This window comes from Echinococcus granulosus (assembly GCF_000524195.1).
Source record: "Echinococcus granulosus chromosome Unknown EG_S00149, whole genome shotgun sequence".
NCBI lineage: Eukaryota > Metazoa > Platyhelminthes > Cestoda > Cyclophyllidea > Taeniidae > Echinococcus > Echinococcus granulosus.
Window position 1 is genome coordinate 34,644 of NW_020170529.1, and position 15,578 is coordinate 50,221.

Below are 15,578 nucleotides of genomic sequence, written 5' to 3' on the forward strand. Positions count from 1 at the left end.
AAAGTAGAACGAGTGATTCTGCCTTTGAAGCGTCCTGCTTCTCTTCAAGAAGTTGACATTTTTAGCCATTTCACCCCTTTTAATTAGCTGGGTCCTTAGTTGTGCAAGTCTTTTTGGCTGACGTCAAATATTTCCTGACATATTATCGCTTGCATTTCACTACATTTGCTGCAGTTTGCACTTGACTATAGCAATAACATATTTCATTAACTCCAACAATTGGTCCTATGAAATGTATTCTAGTCAGCCAGAAGTAAAGAAAAGGTGACAAGTCAGCCACAATGATGATGTGGCCAAGATCCGTCGTCTCTTTTGTCTATGTAAACACTTATTAAGTGTACGGTTGTGCGGATTTTGTCCTAATTTGTGCCCAATAACTGGAAAGCCAAAGAAAAGGCGGATTATATACCAAGAGATTTATTTTTTCCTCAGAGTTCTAGCCAGACTTAAAGAGGAGAATGGCAACCTGACCCATGTAGAAGTAGATAAAGTGTTTCGTCTCGTGAGTCACATAGCTGAAGTGATAAATGCAACAGTATGAGAGGACTTTTAAATGGGATAATCAAGGAGTTATGGGCGGGAAAATATATTGCAAGCAACAATATACCTGCCAAAGTTGCGGCCCACAATGCAGTGCCATGTTGGATTAAACAGTCTGTCAAATTCCTTCTTGATGTGCGCAGCGATGTCTTTCTCAATGTTAAATTTTTCCATAGCATCTTGAGCGCAATCAACCGCCTTTTGCTGCATCTCTTCACTCATATCAGCATTCTTGATGACAGCCTTCTGTGATGAACCGTAACTTTGCATGGCTAATGTAAATCTGAGAAAATCTTCACAACACCTCCAACGAAATAACGGGTGTATATATACATTCACTGAATGAGTCGACTGCTTCAGTAGCCTAGCCTCAATTGTCAAGTGAAGTATGTGTGCGTGTATACACATGTGTGTGTATGAAAAGTTTATCACCGCATATCATTGTAGGTTTTAGGTGAATATTAAGGGTTATTAGAGGTCTTCCTACTGCAATATGGCATCCGTACTTCTTTTTATGTTAAACATGCATTTGTTCCTTCCACGTGTTTCATATACCGATGGTAGCTTTATCTAAGTAGTCACAACCCAGGAGGTTTTCCATTACTCCAAACCAAGGGTACCAATTGGTATTTTATGAACATATTTGAGCCAACTAGTTTTGGCCCGCTTACTTTGCAGGTTAACGAATAAAACTGTATAAAAAACATATCTTTAGCACAGTTTACTTTTTTTCATCCGTGAAGTAGAGTTAAAACTACTTTGAATGCTTAACTGCTATGCGCTAAAATTTTTGATACCCTTTTGCCCAAATTGCTTCCTTTAAATAGACCACGTGTAACTCTAATATCCCTAATTATTCAATCTCAGCATGTCTCGATTTGTTTTTCACTCAAGAACCTTGTCCAACAAATATTTACGCGCGGCTACTAAATTAATATCAGTAGAGTCTTCTACACTTTTGCGCGTTTAATGCCTCGATGAAGAATTTACTTTCAATCAGTGTTTGCTCATAAAACGTGCCGCCTTTTTTATAACTTAAATCCCTCAACTTGACGCATTTATTGAATAATTTTTAATAAAGAGGAGACTAGTTGTTTAAGATTCCTTAATAGTTGTCTTAATGCTAAGTCGATGGCTTTTCTTTTTGAATAAAATAAAAAGACTGACTTAAACATGCTGAATAAACGTCCATCTTTTAGGAAAAACTTTTTTTCTCACAAAGAGTTTTTGGTTTTCTTTTGTAGACTTTCCTTCACTGCACCTATTCATAATGACTGAAGGGATGGTATCAATGAAGAGGCATGACCACAGTAGCACTTATTTGATCATTTCCCCTTAATGCTGCAATCTGTTATCACAAAAAAAAATTTCAAAGATAGTTTTTTTGCATCAATCAAATCATTATCTTCAATTTAACTCAGCAAATAAATCGCTTTGTACCTCGATTGCACAAAAACACAGCGGTGTTGTTTTGGCATAGTTTGCGAAAACGATGTAGTGTAACCTGTGAAGAGGACCTTTGGATGGCACACAGTTGTCTATAGGGGTGTGCGATTGTGCCTAGATAGATATGTGCAAGTTAATCAGCACAGAACTGCTCAGTCTGCTCGCACTATCACATTATGCTTGTCTATAAAATCTGACTGATGTGACTTGAGCCTGTCTAGTCCATGGATGGACTTTAACCCTGTGGCATAGGTGCTTAAACTTCTCATAAAATTTATTGATACAACATTTAAAGAAGTTGGTGTAGCGAAAAAAGCTATGTAATCATGGTTTTAAAAGTGTGATTCTGGTGAGAAGCAACTCAAATACAAGTGATTTAACCCGTTTGGCTTTCATTCTAGTAATGCTTGCAGCAAGAGGGATAACTTTCACTTGTGTTTTGCAATGAGTACTGAAATGATTGATAGAGTAATTTAAAGGTCAGAGAAATGATAACTCTCGTAGAGTAGGCATTAACAGATGAAAACAAATTGCAATTATTTAGGGCGTTGTAGCGGAAAATTACACTTATGGCTTTTACATTTTAAGGTTTATTAAGCAAACGAACATACAAGTGGTTATCTCCTATTGATACACTTAATACTAGTCACACCATACCTCTAATGCAGGGATCCCTTCATCTCCAGAAGTCGATGCTTGTTGCGTGTGTGCGTATATATACGTAATGGATAAGTTGTTCTCCCTCCAAAGGCTTGACACAATAAAATTGAATGGTAGAAGAGCTGTTTGAGAAACTACCAGAACAAGTGGGCCTAAACAATCAAGGCGAAGTTCTATCCCTACTCTTGCAAGATCACCGAAGGCATCAAACCATCTCAAAGCCTATTAATGAGAAGGTCGGAACTTTAGGCTAAGAGGGGAAGTATGTTTGCTCTGCTTCAACCCAGCCCGGCATATTCCTCTGAGCATACTCCCTTGTTTTTTGATAACCTCTGCGCCCCCTAATGCCAGCTCCTTACCACCAACGTTACCTCAAGTCAATTTCACATTGGTTGCCACATGACTGGTTTTATGCTTGTCAAATGGGTCACTTTATGCGGTAGCTTCCCCTCAAATCTGCACTCCAACCTGCATATGTGCACGAGCATGAAGGTATGTTATTTCACCTGAGTTTGTTATAGCTTGGGGGCAAATCCTTGCTTTGTAGTTCCTTTATTCTCTTCGATAACTGCCTCAACTCAAGCAACTGAAAAGTCCAGTAGTGAGGGGGTCTCTGCTACAGGATAAGTATTGCCTTAACCTCATTTTAACATTCCATATTTTCTCTGGTTTAATTTCCCCAAGCAGCAGATGCTAGTCGCTGTTTTTTGGTCTTTATACTAGACACTCGCATGGTGGCATACAGAATAGATAATAGAGAGCCAAGAAGTAGAACAGCGATCTAAGCAGAGGTCACAAGACCCCGAGTTTTTCTTACATTTGAAGACAAAACAGCTTATCAGAGGAAAATTTACCGCAAGTCTTGCCTCAGAGGCAAAGAATTATAGATTGTCTCGAAGGATCAAATCATCGGAGGAGCCTTCAGTACGAATCCGCCTGTCTACCATATGAATAAGGGTGACAATTAAACATCCACCTAACGTGGTTCATTCAAACCACTAAAAAGGTATGCTATTCCGAGGAATGATAAAAGTGAAAATTCCTTGCAGAACATGAAGTGCAAAACACAGCAGAGAACTTTTATTAAAAAAAAGGTTATTTAACCAGATTTGAAAAGGAGAATGGCAACCTGTCCCATGTAGAAGTAGATGAAGTGCCCCATTTCGTGGGTCACATAGCTAAAAACAACGCAATTTACTTGGTGAATATTCATACCGGTGGTAAAAAACGGCGTTTTAAGATGTCTCACCTGCCAAAATTACGCCCCACAATACAATGCCACGTTGGTGTGTATGTCTTGTCAAATTCCTTTTTGATGTATGCAGCGATATCCTTCTCGATGTTATACCTTGACATGGCCTCCTGAGCGCAGTCGACAGCTCTCCCTTGCATGTCTTCACTCATATCGGCATTCTTAATGGCAGCCTTTCTAGTCGAACCGTAGCTCTGCATGACCGACGTCACCTCAAGCAAATTTCACAGTGGTCACCAAAATACTCTGGTTTTATATTAGCCATATGGGTCAATTTATACAGTAGCTTAGCCTCAGATGTGTGCCCTACCCTGTCTGTCTGTGTGTTTTGGATGCAGGGGTAAGCACGTGAATTCTCTAATAACCTCTAGGCAAGACCCTCCTTTATGCCTCGTTTTTTCCTCTTGCAAATACTTGAGCCTTCCTTTTATCCCTTTCAGTACCCCCCGGTAATCCATTTTTTCATTTGGTTCCAGGGTGAATCTTGATCGCTATAGTGTTTAGTAATCTCTCCTCGGGTATTTTAGTTTTCTTATCAAGACACAAAAGCGCATAAATCCAGTCAAGATGCTCGTAATTTCGGCACACAATAGGCCCAACCGGGTCTGCTGAAAGGTATCTTGGCAGGCTGTGTTTACATCCACGCTCAACTTCAAAAAACCTCAATGGGGTTAGTGAACAAGACAAACACTTGAAGAGGATTCATTTTTTACTTTTATTCTTAGGAATGTGGTGGTGGGTACTAGTTTACAAAACAAAGTCAATTAAATGAATAATTTAGGACAAATGTCCTCCAGTCCCTCTGCATCCGTCCACCAAATGCTTAGCATTGTTTTATTTTAAGCAAATTTTACTCAAATTTGAGATCAGTTTGGAAATAAGTATTGTTTAATCTTGTCTCTGTCTCATTTAGGTCGGCCTCCAGCTTCACAGTCTTGGATCGAGAAGGTTGTCTAGAGATAGAGATCCTGCATTGTGGCAATGTGGGATCATGCAAAAACCAGTGTTTGTCTCCTCCTCCCATTTTCAGTCCTCGGGAATAAATGACAGCTTCTTAGTGATGAGTTCAGCCCAATCTGACCGCCTGCCACACAAAGAGGGGTTTTCTTATAAGGTATTGATAGTAATTACTTACCCTCTCTCTCTTAGTATTTTTTTTAAGCCATTCTTAGGACCGTTTCATAAAAAAGAAATTGCAGAAATTTTCTAGCAATCTTCTCCCTAAAGGTGTCTTTACATTGTGTACTGTAGCGATTCTGACTCCTCAAAGGCGATCAGTGTGGCCTTACTTGACCATCAAGGCTTGTCTCGACTTATACTTGACGGACAGAGAATGATGAGGTGATATGCAACCATGGAAATGGCTGGTCAAACATTACAGCATCAGGTCAAGGGGGCAGGCAAAACTGCTAGCCTATTGTAGAGTCACCGTAGATAATAGAAAAAGTGCAGTCTTTTTCGGCAAATTTTTACCTTAACGCATTCCGCTAAAAGTGTTAAGGGTGGTGCCTGAGGCTAGGCTACTGAACCATCCACTTGGTTATGCACTAAACCGCGAGTATAAAGTGGCGGTGACTTGGATGAGTACACTCACACACTAACTGCCATGACTTCAACGAGCGCCAGCAAGGCAATCATTAAGAATGCTGACATGTCAGACGAGATGCAGCAACGGGCTATCGACTGCGCCAAAGATGCCATGAATCAGTTCACCATTGAGAAGGATATCGCGGCGTACCTTAAAAAGGAGTTCGACAAACTCTACAGCCCCACCTGGCACTGCATTGTTGGTCGAAATTTCGGAAGGTGTGTACTGACACACCTTGTAGCATTACTGCATTAAAAAGCCTCACTTGACATTTTTTCACTTATCTTTTTTTCCTTTTAGCTACGTGACACATGAAACAAAGAATTTTATCTACTTCTACATGGGCCAAGTGGCTATTCTGCTCTTCAAATCTGGCTAATTCACCACAATCACAAATAAATCCTTTCTTATTTTTCACTCTTTTACACTGTTTTATGATGCGACGTGTCTGTGACAGTTGAACTTTTTCAATTCCAGTCAGGCATGGAAATGGGCTAATTGTAGTGGGCAGTTTGATTCCTGACGCCTCACTCAAAAACTTCTTGCATTAGTTAAAAAAAGACACTGGTAACCAACTTTCAATTATTTGCGTCCTTAGCTAAGCATTCCTCATGGTGAAAGCAGTGGAGGCGGGCCTTTAGATGATCAGTTAATCTGTCACAATTCTCGTCGACTTTTCAAGTAAATGGTGGACAAATTATCTGGGAATTTTCCAAAAATTTCTTTGTTTTTGACAGATTGTCCCGTTGTTTGTTACAGGTGGGGTATTGTGTGTGCACACATTAGTCACGAGAAAGGCTTACACGCATCTCCATATGAAATTTGCAAAAAGCTTACTGCCAGTGAGAGGCATGGCAACTGGTAGGCAGATGATGCCATCACCCCACATTATTGAATGCTGAGATTGGCAGAAACTGAGAACTTCTTTCTAAAGGCCTATAATTCAATCTTTTATTTAAGGTATATATTTAATATTTTTGTTACCTCCTTGGGCACTTTTTCTGGCTTAAGAAGCATTTAATAGTCGGGAGAAAATGTTCACGTCTGGGTTTCTACACACACGCGCCGGCAATTTGCCAAATTAATCCACAGGGTACGAATTCCAAGCATATATCTGGCTAATGAAAGTCACACAAGCCTACTAACTTGCAAACTGAGGGAGGAGGGCACGGTGTGATGACGGTGAGAATGATAGCGATGATTCAGTGATTCACATGAGTGGAACGCTGGCAGCGAAAACATCACATTACCTCACCGTGCTCACACGCACACTCTCACTGCCTCATATACACTAACACCAGGCAGATATCTGAAGCAAAAGACAGGCAACAGCATGAACAGGAAAGAGAATGTATTCGATGAGATCGCGAAAATGGATGATCATAACATCCAGCTGGTCGTGCGATCCACTGATATGAGCGAAGCCCAGCAAAAAGAGGCTGCCAATGTCATCGCAGAGGCACTTTCCATTCATTACAAAGAGGCACAAGTGGCCAAAATGGTCAAAGCCTACTTTGATTCCAAATGTGGACGGGCTTGGCAGTGTATTGTTGGAAAACACTTTGCAAGGTATGTCCTGCCTAATTATCTTCAAGTGTATATATCCATTTTGCCATTGTTTTGGTGTAAATTTGGGTTTTTAAGTTTTAAAAGTCTATGCATGATAGGAACTATGGTTTTTTAAATGATTTTAATATTTTAATGCATCCTGAAATTTGCTAGTGATTTGCATTCGCGGGCACCTCTACACCCCAAATTACTCGAAGAAGCCACACATATTCCAAAAGTTTTAAAAAAATTACTCGAGTTCAAAATGTTTATCTTTTAGCTTGCGTTTTTTCAAAGAGGAATTCATTGGAGTTACACTAGACGGGTCATATTAATTACAGAAATATTTAGCCACTATGGCATTCTTCCCATAAAACAGTCACGTAATTTCGTGCTTTCATCATTTGCAAAATGCTTTTACTTCCCCCTAGCTGTCCGACTTAGTTTTCCGCAATTAATGTAATAAGCCTTGAGCAAAAGCGAAATGGTTCTGTTCAGGTTTCCAAGTTCATAATTTTAAAATGTCATTAGAATGTTGTCATGACTACCGTGCCCATGACAGCAAGGCCGCGTTTAGACTCGTTGGTTGGTTTAGTAGAACGAAAAAAGTCAAATTCATCATAGAAGGTCCCTTTTTAGTTATAAGGACATGATAGCATTTGCTGTAACTTCCAGTCATCTGCCCCGATAATTTTATTACTTATTTAATTGACATTAGCAGATTAATTGCAAGAGATGTTTAATGGACAAGAGTTTATCAAACAGCTTTAAATCGTGTTTCGTAGCTTGCAAAAACTTCTACTGTGTATCTGACAACGAGGCAAGTTTTGTTTTGACTTATTTAATGCAATTTTATTAGTATGCATGAGGCCTGGCAAATTTACTCAATTTCATTATGGGGCGATGCTGTCATCTTTCCCACTCTCTCATTTTCGGCAGCTAAGATTCTTTCTGAGGCTTCTGAAAGTAAACACCGTTTTGAACCGTTTTCACACAAGAATTAAGCGGAATCTATGATGCATTTTCCACGAGGATTAATTTCAGTTATTCTCCATTAACGCTTTGGTGGGAAAAGTGCCTTTATTTGCCCCAATGTTTGGAATTGTTCACTGAAATACCCGAAAATTGTTAAAATTGTGCATCCTCAAAACCCCTAAGTTATGATAAATTAAACCAAAAAACGGGGCATAATTTTTGCGTTTTATTTCTTGATTGTAAATAATAGGTTTCACACCACGACTTTCTCCAAGAGTTGCATTCAGTGAATATCGCAGATAGCATTTTTTACTTCGAAGACAGAATATGACTGTTTTCCATAATCTTTCAAATAAATCAAAAATTGCTCACTTCTCAACAAATTATACTGGGTCACATTTCGGCTCTATACATGGTAGTAAATTGGCAATTCTCAAGTACATTTTTGTCTCTGATTCAATAATCTTATGCCACGAATCTTTCGTACTTCAAATAAGACAATTCTCTTTGGTTCGCACTGCAAATTCTTTAGCATTTGGGGTGAATATTCACCGCTTCGCTTATCGCTGTCATACTGGATACTTATTTTAGCAAATTTAAGAAAACCCTTACCTATTTAATTTCTTTATCTAAGGAGAGTGAATTTTAGGCCGCCAAATTCGTTTCTGCTTTTTATGTTATTAACCGGCACTTTTGTCGTTCAGTAGTAAGCATGGCCTAGCTAACGTGTTTTGACTGTACTCTTGAACAACAGTGGTCATTTTGAGGATTTCTGTCTCATGACATCAAATTAGCTTTTTAAAAATCACTTATTCTCACCGTATGAGGCATTCTTCCCGTTTTTTAGCTATGTCACCCACGAGGTCAGCACGTACCTACTTGTTCAGGTGGGAAATGTCAGTGTGATGCTCTACAAGACACCCTGCTGACCACCGACAAAACTGCATAAACTGAATTCAATTTTGTAACTTAGTGATGTTTCAATTGTACAATTCTTGTCCTCCTTATAATAGTTTGTGATTCCGATTGTATTGTGTGAAATTGTTCCCAGAATACCTCTTCTTGTAGCTTCCCAACCCCAATGTCTCATAGCAAGTTAGAATGAGGTTCAGTGGTGGATGTAACGCTTTCTCTTTAGAATACACTCCTAGGATATGAAAATGTCTCATCATTACTGCGAAAAAACCAACTGTTATGCCATAATCCCTATTGACTGATAGCTTCGCCCTCGTCAGGTTTTAAGAAGGGTGATGTGGTTGTCACAAGTATGACGCTAATGTCTTGGGTGCCAAAAAATCTACCGCTTTTCGCATCCAGTAGCCCCTAATAAGTGAAGTCACTCAAACTTCAAAGGACCTCTCAGTTACCACACTGCGCCATTTAAAACCCATCAGTGTGAGCACAAAGTGTTGATGGGAGATTGGGGTGGATTTTTTACAGCTTTGTAACCAGTTCGCTGTCTAAACGAGTTTGAAGCAGGAGTGAATGTGGGTCTGTAAGAGATACAAAAGGCACTGCTGACTGCTAGCAAGCAATAAAAATTTGGGAAAAAGTTCTCGGATCGAGGGTTTCATTGCATATGAAAAAAGCTAAACATTGAGCTGAAAAATCTCAATAGCCTAGACGGTTAGAGGAAAAATATTACTACTTAGGTGCATGAATTAACTAAACATCGCAGGCACGAATTCTTTGATCGTTTTGGATCTAAATTAAGGCACTCTATAGAATAATTCTTAGCACCGTTTGTGAGACCTTTAGACGGCCCATCCCTGGGATTAATAAACATAAATAACATTTTATTGTGGTCCTTAATTGGGAATATTTTATTCTGATTTAAGGAGAAATTACGCTTGGATCTTATGGGGAAACCTGTCGAGAAATATGAGTTATATCGATGTGCCTCACATGTTGGAGGGAATGTTGGATCCCAAGTCGATATTATTAAGCCAGCTCTCGCAAATCGGTTGGTCTAAGTAGACGATTTGGCTGACCAAATTTAGCGTTTTAGGCTTTGAAAACATCTTCTCCTTAAGGCTTTGCCATTGCTCCGTGCATGGGAAATTCAAACTCTAGCTTAATCCTAAAAATGTAAGAAAATTACCTCTTGCGGTCTAGTATACTTCCTTTTGTTGTGATTTCCTTTCAACTTTGGCTTTAGACGCCTGGACCCAGAGGAGTAGTTAGAAGAGAGCATCGGACACCGTGAAAAAATGAATTTTACAGACAGGAACTCAGAAATCCCCATCTTCCCATAAATTGACAATGCCCTCTTAGTCATGAGGTTAGTTTACTCTTTTTTTCTTCTAAAAACTGACAAAACGCTTTTGTTTGAATAATTTTTTACACAAAAAAGCCGCAATATCAATTTATATGCGTAATATTCTAATAATTTGAAGGGGTTTTATTGATGAAGATCCGCACCATCTTATGCGGTCAACTTGGTAATAAAATACTTAAAATAAACCATATGGTTCGTTGCCTCGCTACATAACTTTTTAGCAATCGAGTTTTAGGAAAATTTGTTATTCTACCGTCGTTTTTTACTTATAATTAATAAGTAGCATGTATATCCGCACCCATTCACCGTGCATATTAAATCCTACTCGTTTGTTTTAAAAACGATTCGTCATATCGCGATTTACAATATTATTCAGTTATGGGCACAGAGGTTGATTCGCTTGCAACGTTTTTGTGAAAGTTGTTTAAAATGATCCACTGATAACTTAAAAATTTGTTTTACAGAATGCAACGGCAAGCTCTTCAATCCTCTTTGAAATGAACAAATCCATTCAGTGAAATTTTATCTTCGAATGATAAATAGTGTCATGTACTTCACTCTAAGAGAAAAAAGTTCAAAGACCGAAAATTTTACCTAATCGCATTCCATAGTTTGAAAAAAACAAGACCTAGAGTGCTGCTACTTCAAACCGTATTTACTTATCCATCCCGATTTACTGTTTAGCATCCAAGGTTCCCTTTTTGTAATCGGCAACCGATTGTACAGATAAATTCGTGGCTTTTCGGTACTAAATATGCTGGTTTTCTTGCATAATCGTAGAGAGCTACGGTCTAATAAAGCGTTGCATAGATTGCGCCCTCTAACTTGTCCTCATTCTCTTGACCTTACAGTGTTTCAAACAACCTACCTAATGATAGTTAGAAAATTGGAAAGGGATCTCATTACACTGAGGGTAGAAAGTTTCTTTGGTGTTTTTTTGCTACCAGTACTTAATAATACTTCAATGATTTATTGTCTCATTTACTACCCTTCTTTTTCACTAATGGATTGAGTTGTCCTTCAGATTGGGCCAGACAGGAAAAACAACCAATTAATAAACGCCAGGAATGTTGGCACACACTCGATCACCGTGGTAAGTCTTGAGAACACATTCCCTAACGCAGGCCACATAGGGCAGATTTAAAGTACCTCACTTCAGTTACCTCTATCAATGCCATATGATGCATACGACCAATGCGTCAAGGGGACGAAAATGTAAAGTAGCCTTTGTGCTTTGGCAAATTGTGGATCAAAGGTCTCTGTTGTTATTGTAGCCTTTATGACTTAGTTGCTATATCCCTTCTCCAGTCCTCCAGCTAAAACGTCTGAAGTAGCGTGCATCTGAGGCACTGATGATGCATGGAACCTTCACTTGCACACGCACTGGAAACCTGCCCACGGTAACTTTTCTCTTAACACTTGGTCTCTTTTGCCATTCAAATGAAATGAAAATTTGCAGGATATGCAATTTGACCACAAAATCTGTGTCAATACGATTTTGCAGCATTTTGCAGGAGAAGATTCAGTTACTTCATACCGTTCAACGGGCGCATTACGTCTCTTGCCTGCAACCTTGATTACCCGTGTCTTGTGCTGGATTTGACTGACCGGCCCACAAAAAGTGTACCACTGCCATCACACCTAGCACTCAGAATTACATGTAACACCATCACTGTAGCCCTCCTTTTCGCTCTGCATAATTAAGGCTTCCAGTTTGACTTAAACGCCTCACAATGTTATTTCTACTTTGGCATTGCACGCCTTACAAATCGCTTCCAATTGCACGCTGGATTTTTGTTTCTTTGGCCATTACTTTTTAGCGTTTATTTTGGTGTGCTTGCATGATTTACTCCTCATTCTATGTGTGTCTTTAATTGAAGCTAAACAGCCGGAGGGGTCGGTATCTTTCACGTAAAAACTACAAAGGCAAATAAATGTGAACATGAGAGAGAGTAGGGGTATTTTTAACACAGATTTCCCTTAATGTCAGTTCCTAAATCCAACTGCGGAGGTTATTCGGTTCATCAGACAGAAGAAATCCAGTCAACACTTAGACAGGATCAAGGACCAATTTCCTCCACTGTGATAGCTCCGAGAGTCGACAAGGGAAGTGTGGAAAACGCTTTCTACTATTATCGGTTCCGACTTGGATATCAGGACTGACAACATCCATCCGATTTGGATGCGTTGCGGAGGTTATCCCCCCACTTCCATCCTCGTTTAGTATGTATGATAATGGTAGCTCAAAGGCACTTCATGTACTGAGCTTAATAGACAACTTAGTCACTTTGTGAAGGGTAGGTAGGTAAGTAGGCACTAAATAGGATCAGTAAATAATCCTTTTTGTCCCTTTTATCATTTATTTACTTCTAGAGGTCAGGCGTATCCAAAAATTCTGTTAAGCTCAAACTGCTGCACCAAGATTATACAGACCAACTCGTCCGCAATCCTCCGTGAATTCTCTAAAGGCGGTAGAAACATGGAAGAAGATTTATTAACAATAGTTAGGAGGCCATAGGGTGAACCAGAAGGGTATGCTGCCAAGAGGGAAGGAGGGAGCCAAATCGGCTTAGACATTTATCATAATGATTAATGAAAAAATGCGGAAAATTGTTTGCCCTTTAAAATAATCATCTAAGCAATCTAATAGAACCTTTTCCGAGTAGATATAAATAAGCCGTAAAAAGTAATTACATAAAGCATTTTGATATTTTTAATCATGGTCATAAGCATCTAGTTCTCAGTTCTAGTTCCAAATTTCCCATTTCCAAGTGATCACATAGTTGTCTAGTACTGGGTGGTAGTCACTTCCAGATTAGAGAAATATTACCAGAAGAGGAGGCAAAAGAGAGTGCTGATGAAGACGAGGATAACTAAGTGGGGTTGCGACGATTTCCACCTCACATCATATCACATTACATCCGATTCGAAAGTACAAGCTCTCACACATTCTAATCAGTTTTGTGGCATGTGATTTGGAGACCTATGGTATGCGCAGCTCTGTGTCGTCAAGAGCAGCACCCTCCATTCATACACCTCCTTCTCTGTGCTTCTTGTTTCTCGAGCTCGTCTTTTGCACACCCTCATGCTGTATCCTATCCACTTATATCGAGTGGCTCCCGATCTCAATCGCATTTATTTTATCAACCACAAGCAATTCACTGTGAATAATTGAAATTACACTCACCACATACACTTATCACACACACACATACACACACACGCACACAAAGGCAGCATAGTCCAATGAGGATGAAGTGACAGTGACGGTAATGCTGCTGGTGACCCGTGCCTTCCAAATATGGAATCAATGGTGAGGGTGTCGTTGTATTAGGTCACAACTACTGAATCATGTGTGTTGCGAGACAGGAGCATGAGAGGGCAAGAGCCAAGAAGCACAAGAGCATAAAAGGAGAATGCCACAAATGTCATTACGCGCCACAAATCATTCAGTGCGTAAAACCCTCCAAAATTTGCACTACGTCATCACAAGTTAGGCAAGGATGCGAGAAAAAAGAAGAAGAAAGTGAGGAAAGAACTAATAGGTGGTGAAAAGACCTCACTGTCCCCTGTTAATTCCAGATCATATGGTTTCCTTTCTTCCTCCTACTTGATTTTGAAGCAAACTGGATGATCCTAGGAAGTTGTTCTTGACAAGTTAATTTCACAAATGATATGTACTACCCCGTTAGAATGGGAAATTGAGTGGAGTGCCTGTCTCTCCAACAGTGATGTGAGTATCATCGAGGGATTCATTGCTAGACTCAAAGTGTAAGATATAATGCTTTGGTTCGGGATGATGCGTTCCGCTATCGCAACATTTCCATTTTTTATGCTTGAGCTAGACTCGGCAAGTAAGCCAGACAACCTAGAATCACACCCATCAGGTTCAACAAATTCGCTGGAAAGCTTTTAAGGCCGCGAGATCAAATAGTAACTTGTGATCCACCATCCCCGTATACTGCATGGACTTTTACTACTCGTTCGACAAATTTTGTGGGATTACTGCCATTAATTTCTAATAAATTTCTAAGCCAATTAAATATTTTGACAAACTTGTCAATTGTTAAAACAGAATTAAAAAGCTGGCGGTGAATCATGTAAACAGCCACAAGTCTAGACAACACTGGTATCCAATTTCAAGCGTAATCACAAATGATCAAGTCATGTTTGTCAGTCAGAGGCATCATCAGAGAGTAAAGAAATAAAATTCAGGTACACAGACTGCTAACTTTTATTTACCAACAAAGACTGCAGCTGGCTGCACTCCCTTCTTCACATCTCTGATCATGTGATCTCCTTACACCGCCAAAGCCAAGTTTACCTTCACACTAATAACACGGAGAGGAGTGGAATGCTTTCCGTCGAGAATAAAAGAGGCACTTGCATGTTGAAATTCCAACTACCACCTCCTAATGACAAATATTACTTGTTAACACTTTTTTCGCTTTTGCAGACCCTAAAATTCACATGACTAAATTTCCACAACAGAGAGAAGACACTTGTAACACAATGGCAGTGGCACACCGCCTAGAATTTAGCGACTTTTCCATTAAAGGACTCTATGGGATAAGATTATTATTATGCCGGATTGATGGTGCTTCCCTTTGAGCACAGTCTGGAAGTTAGTCATTCCTTTGAGAGGTGATAGACATCGAAAACACTTACTTTCTGCCAATTTGATCCCGGTTAAAAGGAGACTATCTAATATGAAATTACGTTTTTTGTCCCTGTTGAAGAACCCATTTTAATTAAGTTGACATTGTTGTATGAGGCGAATAAAAAAATTAGGTGCTTTTAAGTCTGGCTTGTCGGAACCACCTGTTCAAATTTGTACGGACTTGGAAAAGGCATGTGATCATTTATGTGGGACGGTACATTACTACCGTAGCGTTTGCGTTCTCCACTATTTTCCGTATATTTGGAGCCCTATTGCCTAAAAAATGTAGGACAAATATGATCGAGACAATTCATTTTACCGTAGCTAAGTGTACCCTCGAGAATCAGAGTATTCTTTCTTACACTTTGAGTCCAGTAATGAATCTCTCCATGACAGGCGCATTACTGTAGGGGGAACAAGCGCTCCTCCCCATTCTCTGACTATGAAGGGCTATTAAGCGTTACTTGTGGAATTTACGTGTCAAAGACAACCCGCGGTCCTGAGAACCACCTACATCAAGTAAGGCAAGGAAAGGTAACCACATGATCTTTCAGCACCCACTCGCTCCTTCCCCGCCTTCCTCTTGCACCTCTTTGCATTAATCATCCACGTTGCATAGAGGTGGTGTGCA

The 15,578-nt window shown here is 39.6% G+C and overlaps 4 protein-coding genes across 4 annotated transcripts; 2 read left to right on the forward strand and 2 right to left on the reverse strand. All coding sequences in view use genetic code 11, as the record gives it.

Annotated features, from left to right (window-relative positions):
* Positions 1-436: 436 nt before the first annotated feature.
* On the reverse strand, positions 437-810 carry EGR_09471 (Dynein light chain 2, cytoplasmic; the record flags this gene model as incomplete). The annotated part of the gene is made up of 2 exons (XM_024498720.1): positions 437-515; positions 608-810. The coding sequence occupies 2 exons, from the start codon at positions 808-810 to the stop codon at positions 437-439; spliced, it is 282 nt and encodes a 93-aa protein (XP_024346859.1).
* A 2,935-nt stretch (positions 811-3,745) lies between these two features.
* Positions 3,746-4,098, reverse strand: EGR_09472 (Dynein light chain 2, cytoplasmic; the record flags this gene model as incomplete). Its single annotated transcript, XM_024498721.1, has 2 exons — positions 3,746-3,824; positions 3,896-4,098. 2 exons carry the CDS (start codon positions 4,096-4,098, stop codon positions 3,746-3,748), a joined length of 282 nt encoding a protein of 93 aa, XP_024346860.1.
* Positions 4,099-5,504: 1,406 nt separating this feature from the next.
* On the forward strand, positions 5,505-5,865 carry EGR_09473 (Dynein light chain 2, cytoplasmic; the record flags this gene model as incomplete). The annotated part of the gene is made up of 2 exons (XM_024498722.1): positions 5,505-5,704; positions 5,787-5,865. The coding sequence occupies 2 exons, from the start codon at positions 5,505-5,507 to the stop codon at positions 5,863-5,865; spliced, it is 279 nt and encodes a 92-aa protein (XP_024346861.1).
* A 954-nt stretch (positions 5,866-6,819) lies between these two features.
* Positions 6,820-8,938, forward strand: EGR_09474 (Dynein light chain, cytoplasmic; the record flags this gene model as incomplete). The annotated part of the gene is made up of 2 exons (XM_024498723.1): positions 6,820-7,055; positions 8,857-8,938. The coding sequence occupies 2 exons, from the start codon at positions 6,820-6,822 to the stop codon at positions 8,936-8,938; spliced, it is 318 nt and encodes a 105-aa protein (XP_024346862.1).
* Positions 8,939-15,578: the final 6,640 nt, after the last annotated feature.